The 22,004-nt window shown below is 37.3% G+C and overlaps 1 protein-coding gene across 1 annotated transcript; it reads right to left on the reverse strand.

The window, feature by feature from the left end:
• Positions 1-1,674: 1,674 nt before the first annotated feature.
• On the reverse strand, positions 1,675-21,220 carry ChT (choline transporter). Its single transcript, XM_011051169.2, has 7 exons — positions 20,785-21,220; positions 19,319-19,654; positions 17,442-17,812; positions 15,514-15,818; positions 13,807-14,086; positions 12,383-12,600; positions 1,675-10,893 (listed from the first exon to the last, which is right to left on the reverse strand). The coding sequence occupies exons 3-7, from the start codon at positions 17,713-17,715 to the stop codon at positions 10,138-10,140; spliced, it is 1,833 nt and encodes a 610-aa protein (XP_011049471.2). The 5' UTR covers positions 17,716-17,812; positions 19,319-19,654; positions 20,785-21,220; the 3' UTR covers positions 1,675-10,137.
• Between the last annotated feature and the right edge of the window lie 784 nt (positions 21,221-22,004).

Raw genomic sequence — 22,004 nt, forward strand, 5'->3', positions numbered from 1 at the left:
AACTCGATTTTCCACATTCGGAGCCTGTAACTTATTTATTTTGTAAAGACGCTTTTTTGTACTAATAATAAAGCCGCTATGCTGATAAGGAATCTCGTCAATTTATCAACTTTTTGTTCATTTCATCCCGTTTCGTTGTACTAGAAATTAATCTTTTTTTAGGAAATGTTCTACCTTTATTTCATGCGGTCTTTTTAATTATATAATTAATTATCTTCGTGTTGTAAGTCAATCTAAGTTAAAGACCTGAATTCCGGACTTAATCTTATCTTTTTGGTCACGCAACTATTTTCTCTTTTTTCAAATAATAAAATCTCTTCATGGTTGATTTCGTCGGTTAACTATCTCAATTTTCGACGGAACGGTTCCCGCTTTAAGAAGAATTCTTTCTAAATCTCTACACCCAAAGATAGATGATCGGTGAGACGAAGAAGAGCTCGGCATAAGGTTAGTCGGCCGACACGGTCGATTTATCGATTCTCACGGCTCGGATACCGGGAGGGTATGAATAACTAAGAGCTCTCTTTCTATTCCTGCTGTCGAGCGTCTAAAAGCGCACATTGATATCGAGGACTTTGCGAATGTGATGACGCGAGTCCTGCTCCGTAATCACGTTGTCGGTCAACAAAACTGAAATGTGCGATATGCAAAAGCTCTTTGGTCGATAGTCGTTGGTTCTTATTTTAAGATCATCTTAAGTAACATCTTAAGATGTGTTGATACAACTCTGACAGTATTCATAGTCCTTTATTTCAAAACAATATCTTAAGTAATAAATCTTAAAATACTAATACGACTCTGTGATTGTTTCATGATATCTTAAGACAATCTTAAATATAAAAATCGACTATAAATACCGACCTTAGCCATTGAAAAATTAAGATACCTCAAGGTTTCTTCTGGATGTGATCTGTAAATTTTAAAATACCGTTGGGTGTACTCGTTTTATCCGTACAACACGTAGTATTATTAATATTTGATATTACGTTGCATCTTCAGAGGTGAGAAACGTAAATATGATAAAAACGTAAAGTTCAGTAGGCATACAGTAAAAGTAAATAAGTCAACATAACAATTTTACCGGAAGAACCTTCTAATCAGCTCCGTCGTTTAAACGAACATGCAGTTATGTACGAAATTGTGTTATATGCCGCGTTGACGAATTGACACAAGTACCACTTACTGATTCCTCCAAATTTTATTTTTTCCATTCCTTTTAAAAATTTAACTCTTTGCACAGCTTAGGTGTATATAATTCTCAACCCTATTGAAATATCAGAGTTCATGCTCTTTTAAAGGATGCAAAGGTTATCGATGATATTCAAGACTTAGAAGGAATTCAACTATGTGTTCTTTGAAGTTTATTCACAACGATCTTATCATATTTAAGTTGCTAATCCGTCCCGTCTGCGAATTTATAATTCCGAAGAAGTTCACGTTTTCTCAAGTATTCCTTGTTGGAGCTTGTCTTACCTGCTAGTTATTTTTTCAAAACGTTAAACGTTGCTTGCCAGTCTTCAAGGTAAATAAATTACAACTCTGCCTTGGGTTGTGCTTGGAGAAGAAGTAATACAGGAGGTACTTCAAAAGCTATCTTTTAGTTGTCGACTACACGAACTCGTCTCGAAACTATATGGAAACCGCACATTGCTACGTTAAATATGAGCCGCCCAACATTTTTGTACACCGTTTATTTTTAACATTTACAATCAACATCTCTTTCGTTTGTCAATTATACACGTATAATGTCATATAATACAGTAACGCTTCTGCAATACATATACATGGATATACTCCTCCGGGCAGGATGGGGAGGAAAGGGAGAGGGTGAGTCAGGGGACGCTTTGCTTTTTACATATTTAATAAGTTATTCTACATAATTAGGTAAGTCACCCCGTGCGTTTGGGACGCGCAACATTAAGTACGCCATTTTGGTCTCCAAGCGGGAAAGTGAACGACGATCTCGGTTTTGTTGAAGGATCGTATCTGCTAATTCTTATTCGAGCTTCGACTTCGCATTTTCGTATTCGCACGACACAGATTGGCTGTCGACTCGCGATTTTATAATACTTGCAACGAAACAACGTCATTCTGCGGGAAGTGATAGATCCTTGCACGAGCTTCTTAAGAAATTGATAAAATTCATTTCCTTTGAATTAAAAAAATTTGTCAAAGGCAAAAACGAAATAATTTTGCAAATAGCAGGAATGTATAAAAAAGATGTCCATTGAAATTATAATTTGTATTCTTAATTATGAAGATTCTTTATCGACAAGAAGAAAGTGATGCCAAAACAATTTTGTTTTACTTCAGTCATTTATATTGCGATTCTAAAAAGTATTTATTTTAAATAATCTACAAGGCTCTTAACAAAATTTCCAAAATTCTTTCTCTTAAGAGTTTCTCGGCATTAAGCTACGCGCATAAAGATCAACAAGGACACTCGTGGTAGTAGAATAAGCACAAGTATCCCCTTTCACCCTAAGAACGACGAGCGTTTTCATCCTAAAGGATACATGTTATATATACACATAGTCTTATCTTATTATTTCCTCCTCTTCGCGACTAATTATCTAATATACAATAGAGCACACTTTATGATATGTATAGGTTTCTCGTTGCGTCGCCGATTACAACGTACGTTCATTGATATGTAAATGATACGTGGCCGTCTTATGAGAGCATTCTCATAAGCTATTATATAATGTCTACTAGTTTCTCCCACATTCTCGACACGCGGCTCCTCCACCTGTCTTAAATTCGTACAAAAGAAACGATAGGAGATCAACCTCGAAGCACAAATAAATATTGAAATCCATAATTTCTCCCTATCTTAGTTTCTCGAATGTAAATATAAAGAACGCATAAAAATGTAAGAGATGCAAAAACTCAGGAAAGCAAGAAATTAAAGATTTACGTTCCAGATTTATAATGTGATATATTAATGAAGTATTCCCATTTAAGAACTGTGAATTTGATGATTCGTCCCATAGACAACAATTAAAGTCAACAATTAAAGTCTACGATTAAGACGAAGTAAAACGATTAAAAATTCGAGAGACCATTAAAATCCTCCTTATTATCGTTTATCATAAATCGAGAAATGGAGATACGCAAATCTCCGTATTTCAAAATATTGAAGTTCTAAACTGTGACAGTTTGAAAAACGAGTCGAGACGATTATCTCTTGACACCGAACTCGCCGGAAAATTCACGATTGAAAAGGGAAACGCGCTGCGTAGAAAAATAATTCGCGATACTTATGTTCGTGATACTTTCGTATTCCTGGCGCGAGAAGCGAGACGGCGGTCTTCGCACGCGGTTCATTGTAGCGCGATACTTTCGTGCTTCGATAGGAATATAATAAGGATAACAATTTTCATCGCGCGCGCGCATCTTCACGAGCTTGACGTCCATGAGCGTCACGGATTAGCCAGCCGGCGTGCTCGTCATCGTCTCTAATATCCGAGTGAAAGTACATACGGAGGCTTAACGACGGACAGACGAACGGAAGTGCACAGCGAGATCCACGAGTATCTCCTTCCCACCTTCACGATCTCGTATCGCATAGCGAGCTCCGTTCCTCACGTTTCGAATCGCGCCGTCGCGTCGCACGCTCGTAATTTCACCTCCGACTTTAACGAGCGGATAATACGACGACGCGCGGCGGAAAACGCGGCTAGGCCACTTCCGGCAAATCGCCGGAGATCCGTAAACCCCCCCCCCTCCTCCTCCCTTCTCTTCGAAGGTATTTTCAATTCCGCTGGAGAACACCGCGGAAGAAGAGGTTTCTTCGTGAACAAAGAGACGCGCGTGATCTTGAATGCAGAACGAAGTGCCGAGCGATTTGAACGAGTTACCTCGGAAAGAAATTCGATCGTAAACAGTTTCCGGAAAGTGAAAAGAAAATATGAACACGTTTATATACAGGCTGTCCCAAAATTCGTGACTCAAAATACTAGGGAAAAAAATTTTCGGAAAATTAAGTAAAAAAGGTATTTGTAAATTTTTATTTTAAGCAATAGTTTCTACATAAAAATTTAAATATGTCAATTACTGTGCGTACTGAATGTGTTACTGTGTGTATACTGTGGCTGTGATAATATATTTAAGATAGATAAGATTAAAGAGCAATAATAAAGGTAGAAAGAAAGACAGAAGTAATAAACAATTTAAAGTAGGAGAGCGTATGAGGAAGGTATGGATGAATGAGTGAGATAGGAACAACGATTGTAAGGCAAGTTCCCTCTTTGTAAATACTAGAAGAGAATGAAATTCTATTCTATTCTAATATAGCCAAGATTACAGACTACGTTTAGATGGACATCTGTCAGTATTAGTGTGCTAGAGAACGCTTACTAATACTACCGAGATTCACGGATAGATGGCCATCTAAATGTATATAGTCTGTTACTGATTATATTTAAATTTTATCTCTTCCCTTATCATCTCAAAAATGATCGCCTGAAATAAAAATTTACTAATAACTTTTAGACTTAATTTTTCAAAAATTTTCTTGCCATAGTATTTTGAGTTGCTAATTTTGGGGCACCCTGTATAATAGTCTTCAATTTAAAATAAAATAAATACTTTACGAAAATAACACACGCACACACATGCACGCACACGTGTGCATATACACTCACATACGTACAAAGAGATAATATTTTTAATGACTTTAATGCTTTAGAATATTATATCAGGGACTTCTATTGTATGCAAATCGCTGCGTCGTTAAAATACAAGAAGCCCTTTAAAAATTCCTGACATTTGAACTGTAAACATTATTTTTATTCGTTTTCTTGATATGATGTTAAAGTTATTTCAAAGCACCTTCGTCCAACATTTGATATTTGATGTCGATATTAAAATTTCTGATATCTCAAACATACATATAAGATTTCCATGTACTTTCATATCTACTATCTGTCTACAAGTTAAACGAATTAACAATCTTGCACATTTAAAAATTTAACACGGAGGCAGGTCTCTTAACGCGAGTCCATCGACGAGCGGAAAATCCTGATTTAACGGGAATAAAAACGCGTCTTTGTGAACTAGAAAAATATACTCGGTTCACACGCTACTCTAGAAATAACCGATACATTCTGCTTGGAGGAAAATGGTAGGTAACTATTTTGCAAGCACGATGAACGGGACCGATCAATTATTCACGCAACGATGTTGAACGGAAAACGATCACACGCTCGAAAACTTAATCACGTTGAATTTTGCAGAATCGCCAAGTCAGACGCTTATCACAATTCGTCGGGTGAGTAGGAACTAAGTACAAAAACGCTGTACTATCTGTACGAAATTATCTAAAGTATCTCATCCCATCATTACGCACACAACATCGCGTTTCGAGATCCGAAGGGGTCCAATTTTCACGAGTGAGTTGGAAATTTCGCATCATTCAGAAAACGTTTGGGGCCGTCAATCATAGAAACCCTCTAATCAAAGTCTGGCCATAAGATAGCAACCTATGTTTGGGCAAGATAAAATTTTTTTTTCGTGCTGTATATATAAGAAAAGAATAAGTGTAACATGTAAAAAAAAAAACAAATTTTATAAGCCAATGTAACGCTATGAGAAATTTGCCACCAACCAGAAATTTGATCCAAATTATATCCAACCGCCATTATGCGCAATGTTATACCTGGTACTCTTACTCTCTAAATGTTCTAGAGTGAAAGCTCACTCTGAAAAGTGAAATCTCACTCTTGAAGATTGAAAATTGAGCCACTCTTTTCCAAGACTCGCTAATTTTCACTCCTTAGAGTGAGATTCCACTTCAAAGAATTTAGAAAGTGCGTCATATCTTTTCTCACTCGCACAATTTTGATGAAAAATATCGGACATTTGTCATGATCACTCTAATTAAAGGATCTCTGGAGACTATAATCAATCGGAAACGAATCTGCGCGAAAAGCAATGAATCCAAGTAGCAAAGTGATGTTAAATGACGTCTTTAACGTTAGTAAGACGTTAAAACCTTTTTATTTTGGAAGTTCTTACTTACGTTTCAGTTTAACATGAGAGGTAACAATTTTGAAAAATATTTCTTGTTCTTTTTAATTATGTATATCACATCCCACTCTTCATATTTACGTTTAATTATTTTTCTAATGGGGTTTGTAAAAAAACAATCAGTTTTAGATTTCAACATTCCTTGACATCGACGTTAGTCTCGAAACGCGATGTTCTCATCCTTTGGCGACAAATGATATATAATACATGAGCAATCAGATACAACGAGCGTAAATATATTACATATTTTTCTAGGCGTTTTATGCATATTGCGTATAGCGACCTCGATATCGGTGCTATAATATCATGTACACACACACACATATATATATTTTATATATATATAATATTATGCACACACACATATATATTTTTATATATATATATGTGTGTGTGTATATATACATATATATGTGTGTGTAAACCACGTAACAAACGAATCCTCAAAATAACAATGATGGCGATAACTCGTACCTGCGATATTAACACCTATGGATTTAGTCTTCTCGTGTATGTATAACGTGTATGTATAATATATATATATATTGAGAGAGAGACAGAGCGGTCTATATTTTCTTTTTTCGTCACTAAGTCACCCATCTCTCTCGCTCTTTACTGCACTTACCGCTCATAATTTTTATATCATATATTTATATTATTATATACTATATGATAAACACAACAATCAAACCTGCGCTATGAACGGTCTGCCTGACGAAGCTCCGCGACTCACGTTTGATACACGAATGCAGTGATGCCGTCAACGAAAAAGCTCCCAAGAAGAACGTAAATATATCATAATCGGAGATAATCCATCAAATAATTTTTTTATTTAATGCTATAATTTATTTATGTATTTAAAAAAATGAGAAACTTGTTTAAGCAAAATAGAGATTCAATAATGTAAAATAATTTTGACAAATTAATGCTGTTACATATTTTTAAAAATGTATTGAATATCACAATAAATATGAGATAAATCTGGTAATTTCCGAAATGAAACGTTCGATATTTGTAATATTTAATTAGAATTATATATTTGTAAACTTTATGCGCACCAAATATAATATGGCGCTGTACTGTCATTAGTTTTTATGTGTGTAAATTTTATTTCAATATCGAAAGTCCGTTTTTTTTATAAAATAATATTATATTATTAATTAATCACTACTTAATATAAAAATAATTCAGAAAGATTTCTAAATACGAAGTATTAGTCTTAAAAAAAAATGTTATAGGAATTTCAATTCTTAATAATGAAAATTTTTTAAACTTTAATATGATGTTGTACAGTTAATTTATATAAAGTACTACTTGATGTTCTTTCTCATTTCTTATATGTGTATCTCAAATCAGGGATAAGAACGTCTTTAAGTTTCTTAAAAGTGAAATAATTTTCAATCTAGCATACAGCCACTTATTTTTAATGGTCGATAACGAGAGTCTCACACGTGAGCCGCGAAGGAACGTAAAAATCTACGACGAGAACGGTCGTGCTAGATCATCCTCCGATTCTAACGACGCATCTACTATACAATGTATTTCTTTTATGTTAGCACGTATAGATGAATATGTATGTGTGTTCGTGACTCGTGTGTTTCTGTACGACTGGGCGAAGCGAGGGAAGAACGATCGATCGCAAGTACAAAAGCTTCGTTTTACCTCCTCTTCTAACACCAACATGGACACTCGACATTACGACGCACGTTAACTAATTATAGCGCGAACTAATTGCAGTGAAAGAGGCGATAGAAGGATGGCATACTAGATGGACGGGGTTTTTCTTCTAACGTGCCTTAAAGGCACGTCCGATCGATCGATATTTATCGTCGCTATTCCAAAATCAAGAAATATTCAAGATTATTACTAAAACTTGCGGCGCACAATATTTTTTCTTGCTGGATTGCTTGCGTTTTAGTAAATTATTAAAATTGCACAACACGGAACGTAGATTTTCTAGTAATTTACTGAAACAATCCAGTAGAAAAGCATACATCGTGTGCGGCTTAAAAATGTGCCGAGGGTTAATATCAATGCTGAAATATCTAAAATATTTTACTGTTAGAAAAGGAAACTGTATATACAATATATATTTTTTAACAATAAAATTATCAAAAACTCTTACAAGACAATAGAACATTTGAAATATATAATAATATCCATTTGTTAATAAATATTTAAAACTGTCAATATTTTAAATTGGTTATTTTCAATACTGGATTGACGATAAATATTTATCAGAACGTATTTTTATAGCGTGCTTCTGCCAAATGTGACTATTTAATATTTATTTCACATTTTCATTCAAAATGCACATTTGTTTCTATTAAAAATTTAATATATAAGATAAAGATTCAAATAAAAATTTATATTAAATAGAATTCAGATATTCACATTTAGCGAAACATGAAATAAAAATATCTACGTTATTTCAAACGCATCTTCCCGTCATCTCTCACTTCGCAACTTTTAGATACGTCCGTTATTAAGCTTCGAGATCTGGTCAGATGAAATCCTTATGACGTTAAACAATAATTAAAGTTTATTAGAGATCAGAGATCACGACTGATCTTAATTTCATGATTCTTTCTCGTACGTCATTCTGTGCACGCACAGAATTGAGAGAAAGTACGCGATACATCTACGACCTCGCATATAAACTTATATAAACACGTTGACCGCTCGATCTAATTAATTTCTAACGAAGAGAAGCCACGCGCCGATCGACCGAGTCCCGATAAGAATCCTCGCAATCCTCACGATTTTCTCGAGTCAGGCAGATCGTTCATGTTTCGAAACACTCTCAAGCAGTTTTTTGTTAAATTCTAAATATATATATCTTTTTGTATATATTATTTTCGTATATATATATATACATATATATACTTATATTATATATATATATATATATATATATATATACCTCTCCAAAAAGAAAACAAGGAAATCACTAGGCCTAATTGGCGGTGCGGGATAGGGATGCCCGGCCTGAATACGCCCGAAGCTCCGACTTCCGGTTTGGAAACACTACGCTTTATTCCCTTGCCGCTCGCGTGTACTTTCCAATCACCTTATTCTTCCATTTTCTGTCCCCCCTTTTTTATCTCCATTTTCTCATTAGTTTATTGCTTTTTCTGAGCAGCGATGGGAATTGGGAACACGAACGCGAGCGGACGCGGGCAGGTACAGATCGTTAGACGGGCACCAGCAACATGCGGATACACGTTCGCACACTCACGTAGAGACAAACACACGCACACACATACACGCACGCACACACGCACAAATACACACTCATAGGTACGCGAGTACGAAAGAAATTTCGTATCAGACTTACCGCAGGCCACCGCATTGTTGGCTCATCTCGGAGCTCCGTGGACGTAAAGCGGGTAGAAAAAGGAAAAGTAAACTGGAAAACAGGAGACCGTGGGTTTACGTAACCAGCCTGGGAAAGTTGGAAAAAAAAACCGATTAACACTAGAACGACCCCTCCGAGAGACACAATTTCAGCCGTTAACAATTCCGACTATCTAATCATCGCGATAATTATCTTCGCAGTTTCCTCGAGGACACATTAGATTAGAAGAAGCAATACTGGCTAAATGTATATTATATGATTACGCGCCTTGTATCGATAGACTAGATTGAAGATGCAAAACAACACGCAGACGAATTAGAGACGTTCTAGTATTAATTCTTGTTCAAGAGTTTCCTTCGGAATTATTTCAGCAATTATTTGATTAATAATTATCTTTGGCAAATAAAATATCTCAATACGCATCTTATATGTAACGATATTAACGCGGAATTGATCGAAATAAGACCCCTCTTAGAGACTTAACACTTGGAACGATCTTTTATTACATTTGTCAAAAATTGATGCTGTCGAGAGTTAAGAGGAAACCGTCAGATTTAAATAAACGTACCGCTGAAAGAAGCAGTAGGTTCGAAGAGAGCCGATTGCAGGAGCTTCCGAACGAAAGACGCAGACGGGAGGGAGCAAGAGAAGAGGATCACGAGGATGGAGCGAGAGGAAGGAAACGAAAGACAGAGACCCGCACCGCCGCACTTATTGTTGGTCACAGCATCCGATCACGGAACCAGGAATTAGAACGCGGTGCTGGATTGTGGCTGACGGGACGCGCCGCCGGGCATATGTGGCACCAGGTGTCCACCACCAGGTGTCGAGCCGCCGCCGCCGCCGCCGCCGCCGCCGCCGCCGCCGCCGTCGCAGACGATGCCGTCCATTGTACCTCCGACCATCGTACATCCCGGCTCCATGTCGTAGTCCGGCTCGAGCGCAGGATTCACTCGGCCGTTCGATTCGTCCTTGCTGCCGTAGAGTCTGCCGACACCCGCAGCTAGGACCGCCATCTGCTCACCCTCGGCCGGGTCCGGGCCCACTCGCTCGACGTCCTCCGGGATGTTCACCACGCATCTGAAGACGTCGTAACCCGGGGCGAGCCGCCCGGTCAGGAAGGCGAACTGTGTGCCATACGACACTCCCACCAGGGTTATTAGCGACATCAGCATCGCCATTGTCCTGAATGGGAACATTTGCGTCGATGTCGTCTCGTCGTAGCCCGGATAACGTATTAGCGGGGGCAACCCCATCATCGGTTCGCCGCCGCTTATGCGCACCAGGAAGGCGATTATGTACGCTGATAGGCTGCCGTAGGTGTTGCAGTAGTCCTTGAAGTGCACCACCATCAGCAGCTGCGGGAATAGAATCACGTAGACCAAATCCGAGCACATGGACCAGAGGCCGTAGATCGACGGTATCGTGAGGGCCATCACGGTGCTCAGTATGCCAACCACACCGATTCCCGCTCGCATCACCCAGATGATCTCCATCTCTGACGCCTGCACAGGGGGTGTAAAGATCGTGCCCCCACGTGAGTCAATATCGAGGAGAATAGAAATTGGGAAGAATATTAGAAGTTCTAAGGAAATATACACATCTATCGCATCTATCACATTCTATCACAGGACCGTGCAAAGTAGAGCTCTAGATGTACCAAAGTAGTGCAAAGGTCCGTCATGTTTGCTTTTCATTTCATCATACCAGAGTTCCTAGTGCTAAGCCATCGTTATCTTTGCACTAAGCTCCAAAAACTTTTTGAACGGCCCTGTTCTATCATGTGTTAAACTCGCAAAAATAGTTAACAACGGCGCAGATATGATGAATCGACACGCGAGTATAATCAAAAGTTGGCGTAATTAAGATAGTGCATAGCAATAATGCAATACCTTCACTGCATAATGTAGAAATAGTATTGATTAAAAATTACTGAGAAATTTTCAATTAAAAACATAAAAATACTTAAACAATAAAAATAATCTAATCGTAATCTATAAGAGAGTAAAATAAAGTTAGATAGAAATAATTAAATTATTATCTTTGTATTAATCTAAAGTAATTATTATATTAATTATTAAGTAATTATTATCTTTGTATTAACCTTCTAGAGGCGACATCGTCTTGTCATAAAAAACTTTTTTATTGCCTTTGCTTCAAAAATAACTAGTAAGTGAAGAATCTATCTATCGATATTTACATTATCGATATACATATATCGGTAAGCGTATAATCTTTCTGGTGAGTAAGAGTAGGTACTATACTTTAATGTTCAATGTATTCCATTTTCAGTTCTATTTTCTTAAATATAATTAATTTAGCGATCCCAAATTTATTCTGAATTTAATTTTAAAGTAAATCAAACAGAAATAAACCTATTTTTGTATCTTATTACTTAAATATTTCAAAGTGGAATTTAAATTATTTACAATTCTTGAGACGCTTAGATTAACATTAAATTATTAATATCCTTTTAATATCAAAAATTATTATATCAAATTATTTATCAGTTTAATATATGATATTATCACTCTGGTTCTATTCATGATTGCGTTTCAAGAAAAGATTTGGGTCCACGATTTACACAGAATTGGATATGTATATAAATTCACTCTAAAATAAGCACTAAGATCCGCTTTGATCGATGACAAATTCATTTCTCTTAATTAATTTATTCTCGTCGATCTAATACGAATTGTAATTGTTTAAAGTGAGCGTTACACATAATTGCAACACTCGCCTTTAGAGGATTAATCACAAGTTAACAAAAGTGAAATGAGATCGACATAATTACGAACTTATTTTCGTGCTGTTCATGACAAACTTTCGCGAAGAACTTTACGAGAAGCTTGTTGAATAAAATTTTGCCTTATACGCATTAAAGATATGCATCGACACGAGCGGTGTGTTGCGTCAAGTAGTAGTTTCGCCACATGCATAAATACAGGGTGAATAAAGCTGAAATTTCACACGAGATGCAACTAAGAAACTCACCCGCTGACGGAAGATCAATTTATAAATGTTTCTAGCAAACATCGAACTAGCAGAGAGGATGCTGCTGTCCGCAGAAGACATCACCGCCGCCGATACCGCTCCCAGCCCGAAAAAGGAAACGAAGTCCGGTGTCAGGTGTTGCAAGACCAACGGTAAAATCATGCTGGTTTCCGTCTCCGTGAAAGGATAAGGACCAGTATACTCCGTCTCGTTCCAAGCTGCGACATAATTATTATACAATTAATAACGTAGCTTCTTTTAAATAACATTTGTTTGCGTTGGTTAATTAAATTTTCACCACTGTTCCTTTCATTTACCTTAATATTCATGATTATATCGTTTGTCAAATTTAATCTCGTTTGTCTTTGCCACCAACCTACATGTGAGATGTTTCTAATGCATACTAATTCGGAGTACCGTATTGTATTCTGTAGCTGCTCTATATATATGACTAATAGTCAGAATAATATATGATTTCTAAAGGGCAAAGGAGAACCTCTTGTCTTTGTCTGTTGCTTCGATTTGTATCATCGCTTGTTTCATCTATCTATCTACCGTCTTTGTTTGACGTCACGCCCGCGTAATTCGAAGTTCTGTACTTCTCTATCTTCCTCTCTCTATCTCCCTTAGCCAGCCGTGCACGGAATCCTTCCGCAACATACCGGTACAGGGTACCGAATTAGTTCCGGGGACGTAGCTGCGTTACAACGGGCGAGTCGCCGCATTCACCCTCGCCCTCGCCCTCGCAAAAGCAACGCCACATGGCGGGGTCCCACGCTATTGTGCACGCACGCGAGTACAACCCGAGACACCCCTCGGCCGTCCGCGCCCTTCGCGTTCACCAACCGCTTGTAAATACCAGCAGTTCTCTCTTTGTCGCGCCACCAAATGTCAAGTAGCCTCCGAATGCGAGAAGAAGCGTGGGATGACGTGGGCAACCCGGCTTCTAATTCGATCCTCTCGAACGAGGAGCAGGAGGTTTGCGAAGGGGGATCATGTTACTACCCTCGAGCGAGACGGCGACGATTTTGAGAGAACCAGAAACGCCTCATTTTATTATTAATACCCCCAAATTGAGTTCTTCCCCAACGCAAGAAAGATCTTAAGACATCTTTCTCTCCGAGGAAATGAGAGAACGCCGAATTAACATTTGTACGTTTTATTTAAATAGTCGCTTAAATGCTGTATGTAAATTTATTCATTATGATATTAATTATGTAAAAGATAACGCAAAAGATAAGTACTTAATTTAAAAAATATTTTTCACAAAATTTTATGGCGTGACGGAGCAGTGAACTCTCTCTCTCTCTCTCTCTCTCTCTCCAATTTATAACTTCAATTAGCATATATTACGAATATATGTATATTGCATATAATATTAACTGTATAACGTCAATTTAATCAATAATCAAATGCGTACTCACGAGTTGCTTTGGCAATCGCTCCAATCAAAACGGGGGGAATGGCCATCAGGATGCAACCTATAGCGGCAACGTAACTCAATACTTGAGCTCTCCCCGCGGTTTTCGAGGAGAGGACACGTTGGAAGTACACTTGCCAAGGTATACCGCCGAATATCAAAAGTAAACCGTAATCCAAATAATACCAATATTCCTCGGAATTCACTTTGCCGATCCAATCAACGTCCATGGAACTAAGGGATTGTACCTTCGGATTGGACCAAGCGAACGGGATACACATCCACTATTGACAAAAAAAATGATTTCTATCATTTTAATATATAAAATTTTTAAAAATTCGATAAGAGAATATTTGTCAATAATAAAATAAATAGTTAATAATAAAATATTATTTAGTGATTTTTCTAAAAATTACTCTAGACTTTTCGCATTTTTCGATTATCTTTAATATTTTGAGAAAAAAAAATTATTTTTACTAAACTGTTGGCGTTTAAAATAATATCTATTTTATAAAAAGAATTTTTATATTAAGAATTTGAAAATAATTTAGTAAATGTTCAATTCGTGTCAAATGTTCTTTTAGACGGTTTTTTATAAGACTGGACACACATAAAGCGGACTTTAATCTCTTGATTGATACAAGCTATTCAAATATCTTTTCCAGACACAGGATCTATATCGCTGCTTTGATTATTTCTGAAAGGCCTGATTTATCGCGATTAATTACAGTTAATGGATGGCAGTTTCACTACAGAGGGACGAGTTTGCATTCGGAATGGTAACTGAAAGGGAAGTTTCGTAGTGCTCGAAATAAAAGCATTGCGAGTGTAATATTGTAACTCCAGTCAATTAGTAAAGCGTATAGAAGACAGCACAACTAATTTAAACATTTTCATTCAATAATATAAACTATTTTACGTATTAATATACATCATATATTTTATGTGTGTGTGTGTGTCAATAATTTCTATTAATTGATACAACAAAATGAGATTATGCAATTGGAAACACGACGTCAAAATTATACTCTTAATATTTAAATATTTTTGAGTCACGCGAATTTAAGATGAGAAACCTATATATATCTTCTCTAACTAAAAAAAACTTTAATTTTTCAAATAAATTAATCTACTAAAAGAGTCTAAAAAGATCAGATCTTTGCATTGTAAAGCTTTAAAGTTCACCGTTGTAATGGAAACCTCTTCGTTAGGAGCAGAAGTCTCACTAAAATAATAGCTCGATAACGTTCTTTCGAGAAGTGGGTCATCACCTATACGTCACGGAGTATAAATTTGGTAATACAAACGCTCGCAGTAGCGAAGCCATGATATCGATTACCTCCGAAGTTTATATTGTATCAAAGACTCATCCGACCGAGCGTTGCACAGGTTAAGTAAACCGTGACATTTATTGAAATTTTGTTCTACTAAAGATAAAAAAAAGACAAAAAAAAACGCACAATCAAATTTTAACAGTGCATTATAACGACTTATTTTATTTTTATTTCAAGTTTTATTTTTTTATTATTTTAAATAAATTTCTCTTTAATTATTGACTATTGTTTTATTACATAGCAGTTGTTACACACAAATATACGTTCGAGTGTTTTTAATTGCGTTTCCAATCATTACTAGTTGCTTGCACTAAACAAATAATTACAACTAATTGCAAATACTTAATACGATTCGACAACTCAATTCGACCACTTACCAAACCGATGAATATGCAGAAGAGCTGAATGACGTCGGTATAAGCGACAGAGTAGAGACCGCCGAAGAGGGTGTAGAAAACAGCGATGCAGGCGCTCAAGATGACGGAAGTGCCCTGGTCCATGTCGATGATGACCGCCAGCGTGGCGCCAAGTGCTGCAAGGATACCCGCCGCCCAGAAGACCTCGCCGCACAGAGCAGGTAGAAAGAGGAGGCCGCCCATACGCTCCCCGAACGCGTCTTGAAGCGGATCCAACATCGTGACGTACCCCTGCTGTCGCATTTTGTTCGCGAAGAAAATACCACCTGCGACAGAAAGTCAAGACCATTAAGAACAACATTTTTCCACTGACATATTTCATTATGGAAACTGAAATACGAGTAATTTCATCAAATAGTAGAATAATATCTTGTATATAGAGTGAAAGAGAAATATCAACTTCAATTGTAGACATTGATAAATGTTTGGATATCATAATAACTAAACAATAAAAGAATGGAAACAATATATGTATATTTTCAGAATTTGAGCACCAGAAATTAAGTAAACACAAGTCTTTGATTAAGACATTTGAAAAACTTCGATTATCGACAGAATGCTAAAAATTTAGTTTCTGTTATCAAAATTCAAGGAGCTTAAGCTTGAAAAAATAAAAAATTTGAGGAAAAATATTAATTTTAGCAAATGTATATGATAACATATATGATATAATAAATTTAAAACAATGCATGCAAACTGTATTTATATTTTATTCTTTATTTTACGAAATTATCATAAATGAAAATGGAAATGTGGAATATGTTAAAACTTTTGAGTAGATCTAAAAATAATTTTGTTGGATCAGCAAAATAATTATACAGAAAACTCAGGCACGATGAGCAATGTTATAAAAAGTTTTGACAATCAGTTTAAGAGAGGTGACTCAAAAATGATCCGAAACATATAAACAGAAATTTTAGCAACCAGTTTAAGAGTTCTACAAAATTATTTTGATACGCCAAAAAGTTATTTTCAGATCTGTATCTAGCTAAATTTGTTAATTCTTCAATAAAATCGTTTCGTGTAAAAATCCGGATTTTGAAGAAATAACAATCTTAAATTTTTTCTTAATGTTACTAGATGATCATTCATAGACATAGCGAAGCTAGGCTTTCAATGAAGTTATAGTCGCATTTATTCTTTGTCGAGGTCGTTTGACTGCGCGCGAGACATTGGTGGAAAAGTTATCACCTTTATATGCGAGAGTGCCGATAGCGGACACTCTGTCGACTGTCTGTCTGTTATATTACAAGAATTCTATTGTCGGCCGTAACTTCTTCAGTTGGGCATATAAGCATTCCAACATCGTGTAAAGAAAGACGCGCCATTGATCAACGATCTTTCGATTGTTCTATCGTCGATCTTTGCGATTGTAAACTTTCACCATCCACCCGGCTGATTAAGGCGAACTTACACAATGTTATAAAAAGTTTTCAATATCTTCATGGCGCAATCTTGAGCTTGCGTCATTATTGCTCCTTGTCAGATTTTGACGTGCGATAAGTAACTCGCGTACACTAAATTGCTATTATAAAATCTACTTGTCCCAGAAGTCATAAGTTATTTAAATTGCATAAAGTCGCTAAGCAATAGAGCAAGAACGAACAACATCACAAAAAGGCAATAGTAAAGTCTGACTCATCAATTTTACGTGAAATTTTTAAGATTCTTTTAGATGAAGATGAATGGAAGTAAAGTTTACCGTATAAAAATGTTTATTTACGTTCCGTATCTTTGGGGAAATTTTTCACAGAAACAGAAAGACTGAAAAATGAGTAAACTTGTACTTTTTTACATTTCAAAGTACTACCGGAATAACTGTACTTCGCGTCACGAAGAAATTAAAAATTAATAGTCACGAGAACAAGAAATAAAACAATTGGACTCACCGAAAACGAGGCTGAGAGCATATCCAAAGGGTGCCTGGCACCAGACCAGACCCCTGGTGTAGATTGCCTCGGCGGTGCCGTTGATGTAACCACCACCGACCCAGGTCGCCGTCATCGTAAATATCCCGACGAAGAGCCCGATCGAGCGGCCAGCCAGCATGACCTCCTCCTCGGAGTCGTTGCCCGCTTCCTTTTTCCTGGCCGCCCATATTCCCACGCCCAAGATCAGCAGGTAAAAGAGAACGATGGAAATTACCCCGGCGATGTTGATCATTTTCGGGGAATAGGGGTCCACTGGCGTGAGCTCGAGCTGACGGAGACGTAGGTCCGAGAAGTTCGGCGGGTGATCCGCTTTGGGATTGTTTGGATATCTGAATTCAATTTTTGGACACGTTCTTTTCCTTCAGAAATCTTTATGTGAAGGTGGAATTTAAAAGAATTTCAAAAAATTGAAATGTCGGCAATCGCGATTATCATCTTAATTTGATAGTAATACATATATAATTACAAATTAGAATTTTTATACTTTGCATTTTAGGAAAAATATTATGCTTATATATTTGAAAAAATTATTTAAAAACCTATAACAGACGAAAGAAAAATCGCAAAATAAAAATTATAAGTTTCTATCTGGAAACTATTTTAATTAATGGAATAAATTTTATTCGTTCCCTATCTTACTTTGTGTATAGTCTGAATTAAATCTTACAATTTTATTTATAAGAATTGACTTTTTAAATTCTTTTTTTTTTGTAATGCGATACATTTTTAAGTGTCAAGCTCTGTTAATTGCTTTTTTTTAAATAAAAAAGGTAAATTCTACGAATTCTCTCCCTTTATTCGCCGCGGCCGACAACGTTAATGAATGCAAAAACTTCTAAGCGTAGGTTTTACAAAGAACTTATCAATTTCGCGTAGAGTATTAAAATCTTCCACTTGATTAACATCGTGACCGTCACGCTTGTGTCCAACAAGTGCAGCTAAGCGCAAATATTATGTTTCTACTCCCCCTCCCCTCCCCCCCCCCGAGGGGTATTTAAATCGTTCAACCGAGTTCACCCTCTAATCCTGTTAGGCGCGGTCTACCCGAGGTGCCGCCGCTCAATTCGGCTTCAAAAAGGATGTACTTCGATTAACGCACTTTACTCGGCGTAAAATAGAACAAAAAAGGAAATTAAAAAAATGGTTTCGCCGAAATTTCTAAAGTTAGATATAGATTAGAAAATAATTTTGTTGGACTATCAAAATTATACGGAATGCTCAAGCTTGTTGCTTGAATGTTAAAATCTCTTACACCATTATTCATCAAGCTTGAGTTTCCTTCATAATAATTTTAATGATGTAATAAAATTATTTTTAAATGTGTTGAAATTTTTGAACGCTTCAAAAGAATCGTTCTTTCCTTAGGTGACTCTTTCCTTACGAAAGGAAAGAATAAGATTGCAATTTATACAATGAAACACAAAAATGCAGCTTCAAAAGACAGTTTTTCGAAGCGAGATCAAAAGAAATAAAAGCATTTTATTTGCGAATAATAAAAATTCATCATGCAAATAATAACAAAGTATCAAAGAATACGTTTCAAAATCAAAGACAAAAAATTAATGAAGAGACATAGAGGAATGTGCATCTTGTATACAAAATCATAAAAGGCACGATTGCTAAGAGTTCATTTTGCGGGGCACATAAGCTTCTTTGATTTCGATTCTCTTATTCTTTATTATTCTTTGTTCTTATTCCAAAGCAAAATAAGGAAGGAGAATTAAAATGTTATTAAAATTACAAAAATTATCAAAATTTCCAGTCAACGAAATAATAGTTCGGTGTGTCCTGCGAAAAAGAAGAGCAAAGTCTAAATATCAGGGGTGGAGGTTTACCTTTGAAATCCCCGCGAGGTACAATCACGCAACAGCGGGGGGCAGCCTCACACGGGCACCGGCGGCATTTCTTGAAGACGATGCTTCCAGACGACCGACGACGACGCTTGGTTGGGATTTGGGGGGCAGCAGTCACCCCACCGGAGCGAGGTCTTCTGGGAGGGGCTATTCCTTGTCCTAAACGCGAGGCCGCCCATGGGCGCTGATGGCCATCGATTTTCACCCAACTCACTGAGCCCGCTGCTTCCCTGCCTACCTAGTTTCTTCGTTTCCCTCCTCCCTCGCCTATTTCCTGCGCCCACGGGACCGATCGCGGGGATCAGCACGGTCCTTTACCTATAGAAGAATGAGAACTGTTATGTTTAGAGATATTAGACGCCAAGGAATGTACGAAAGTGTCACCAAGGAAAGTACTTCAGTCAAAAGATGTCATCTGGTATTTTAATTATACTTAAGAGCAAGTTTATAGCAAGATCATGTTAACATACAATCGACCAAAAGGGTGGTTAACTTCGTAAATTAAAGTTTTTAATTAAAGTAAAAGTTTTTGTGAAACTTGGGCTCTTATAAAGTTATTGTTCATTAATAAACAACGTAAACGATGAGAAAGTATTGACTTTTCTGATGAATATATATTCTTGTCAGCTCAACTTTTGTGTTTAAATAGGAAAAATGTCTTTTTTTTTAGCTTCCAGCATCAATAATTTCTTCAATATGCAAAGAGAATTTACAAAATTGTGTACACTTTTTTACAACGTTATTTTCAAATCTTTTAGGTAATTTTGATCTTAGACATAATTCAAATCAACTTTGAGTCGACAATATTTAAATTATATTTTTCAATCTAAACTAATAAATTTTTGTCATTTTAAAATATAGATTCTTCATGCATTTTAAATTTAATCTATGTACTCCTACAAATTCTAATTTTTAAAATGAACGAACAATCAAATAAGTTAATCAGCGTTTTGAAATTTAATCAATCCTCGAACATTCACAACTTGTAAAAAATTTAACTATCATTTTCAACGTCAAGATTGTTATAAGAGAAAGTTTTATTATAAGATAGAGATTCCACAAATAAAATTATCACATATAGTTCTATAAGTGCTGCTCTATTCACACGCGCTGTTTTATATCTAAGTACGAATACATACATACAAACTTTGACTGGCCATGGATCTCTATGAATTATTTTTACGCGGTTATACTCTAAAGCTGGCTGGTAATAATTCAATGCCGATTATAGTAGTTTGATACCAATTAAACGTAGAGAAAAACGAATTTTTTTTACGTATTTTATTTTATAACATTTTTCTATGGTACAAAAAAGAGACCTTCCATCGCCTGCAATTTCAGAACCAACCCTACTTCTCGGAATAAAAAATGAAAATGTTTTTCAAAGATCACTATTTTTTTTTTTGTTTTTAAATCGCTTATGTTACTACAACCAAATAGTTACTTACGAACACTTTCCTCACGTTGCCACTGAACAGATCTCCCGATCCCGAAGGAACCCAAAGCGGCTGCGACTACCTCATTGTGGAACCGGCAGTTGTTTAACGCAGGCAATCGATGACCGTGGGGTACCAATGGCCGAACCGAAAGAAAACCGGCAACGCGAAGACAAGGTATAGACTCGACTTCACGTGACGGGGAGCGCAACTATCGGTCCTCCGTCCCGAAGGGGATGAACGAGATGAAGCGCGAGATGAACCGGAGATCGAACGGATCGTCGTTTTCGTAATCGTGGCTGTGATCGTCGTTGCCACTGTTGTCGTCGTCGTCGTCGTCGTCGTCGTCGTCGTCGGAACGACGTTGCCGCCGTCGTCGTCCCGTACAGTCGCGGGGGCCACCTCGTACTGAGGCGGTCGGCCGTCTGCCGTCTCGCGAGGACCGACGACGACGGAGGGAGGGCATTCGGTATAATATTGATTCGACCCCCGTGACGTCACGGCGGCGCGGCGCGGCGCGCGGCATCGCGCGGGGGGTGCGCAGCACTCCGTGTCGCGTCCCACCATCCCCCGAAAAACCACCCCGTATCCTGCCGCTTGCACCGCCGTACGTCCCTCGCTATCGCGTACCCCCTTCGCACACCCTCTTGTCCCATTCCTCCATGAACCCGACGCCCCCGCCGGGGGCGAAGCGGGGGGCGTGGACAACCGGCTTTGGCTGGCTGCCGCTGAGTCTGCGCCCCCGACTGCGTCGCGACGGAGATCGCATCCCCCTGGCTCTCTCCGCCGTTCTCCTCTCACCCCTTTCGCACGGAGAGCGGAAATTCGAGGGGGAGGGAGAGGAGGAAACCCGGAAGATGGACGAATTGAGGCCTCTCAGGAGATGAAGAACCGGTACTAATATGACTTCGAAGGTGCATTATTTCCTGGTGAACGTCGCGTGCATTGGCCGAGTCGTTTTCTCGCCTAGAAACAAGTAGATGTGTCGATTAATGATTTCCCTGCACGACACATGGAATGCCACGGCGTTTGACATCTTTTCAACTACAAATCATCAAAGAAGATAAAAATTATCGTTGGAGTTATTCGATATTAGAAATTATAAAAGTCATATTTAGATTACGTTACCTTAGAATAAAAATTTGTTTGTCAGAAAATGCTCTAATGAGCTTCAACTTAATCAAGTTAAGATATAAATGTCAAGCACTTTCTATACTTCAGAGTTGTAATAT

Source organism: Acromyrmex echinatior, chromosome 13, assembly GCF_024713525.1.
Source record: "Acromyrmex echinatior isolate Ae372 chromosome 13, ASM2471352v2, whole genome shotgun sequence".
Taxonomy (NCBI): Eukaryota; Metazoa; Arthropoda; class Insecta; order Hymenoptera; family Formicidae; genus Acromyrmex; species Acromyrmex echinatior.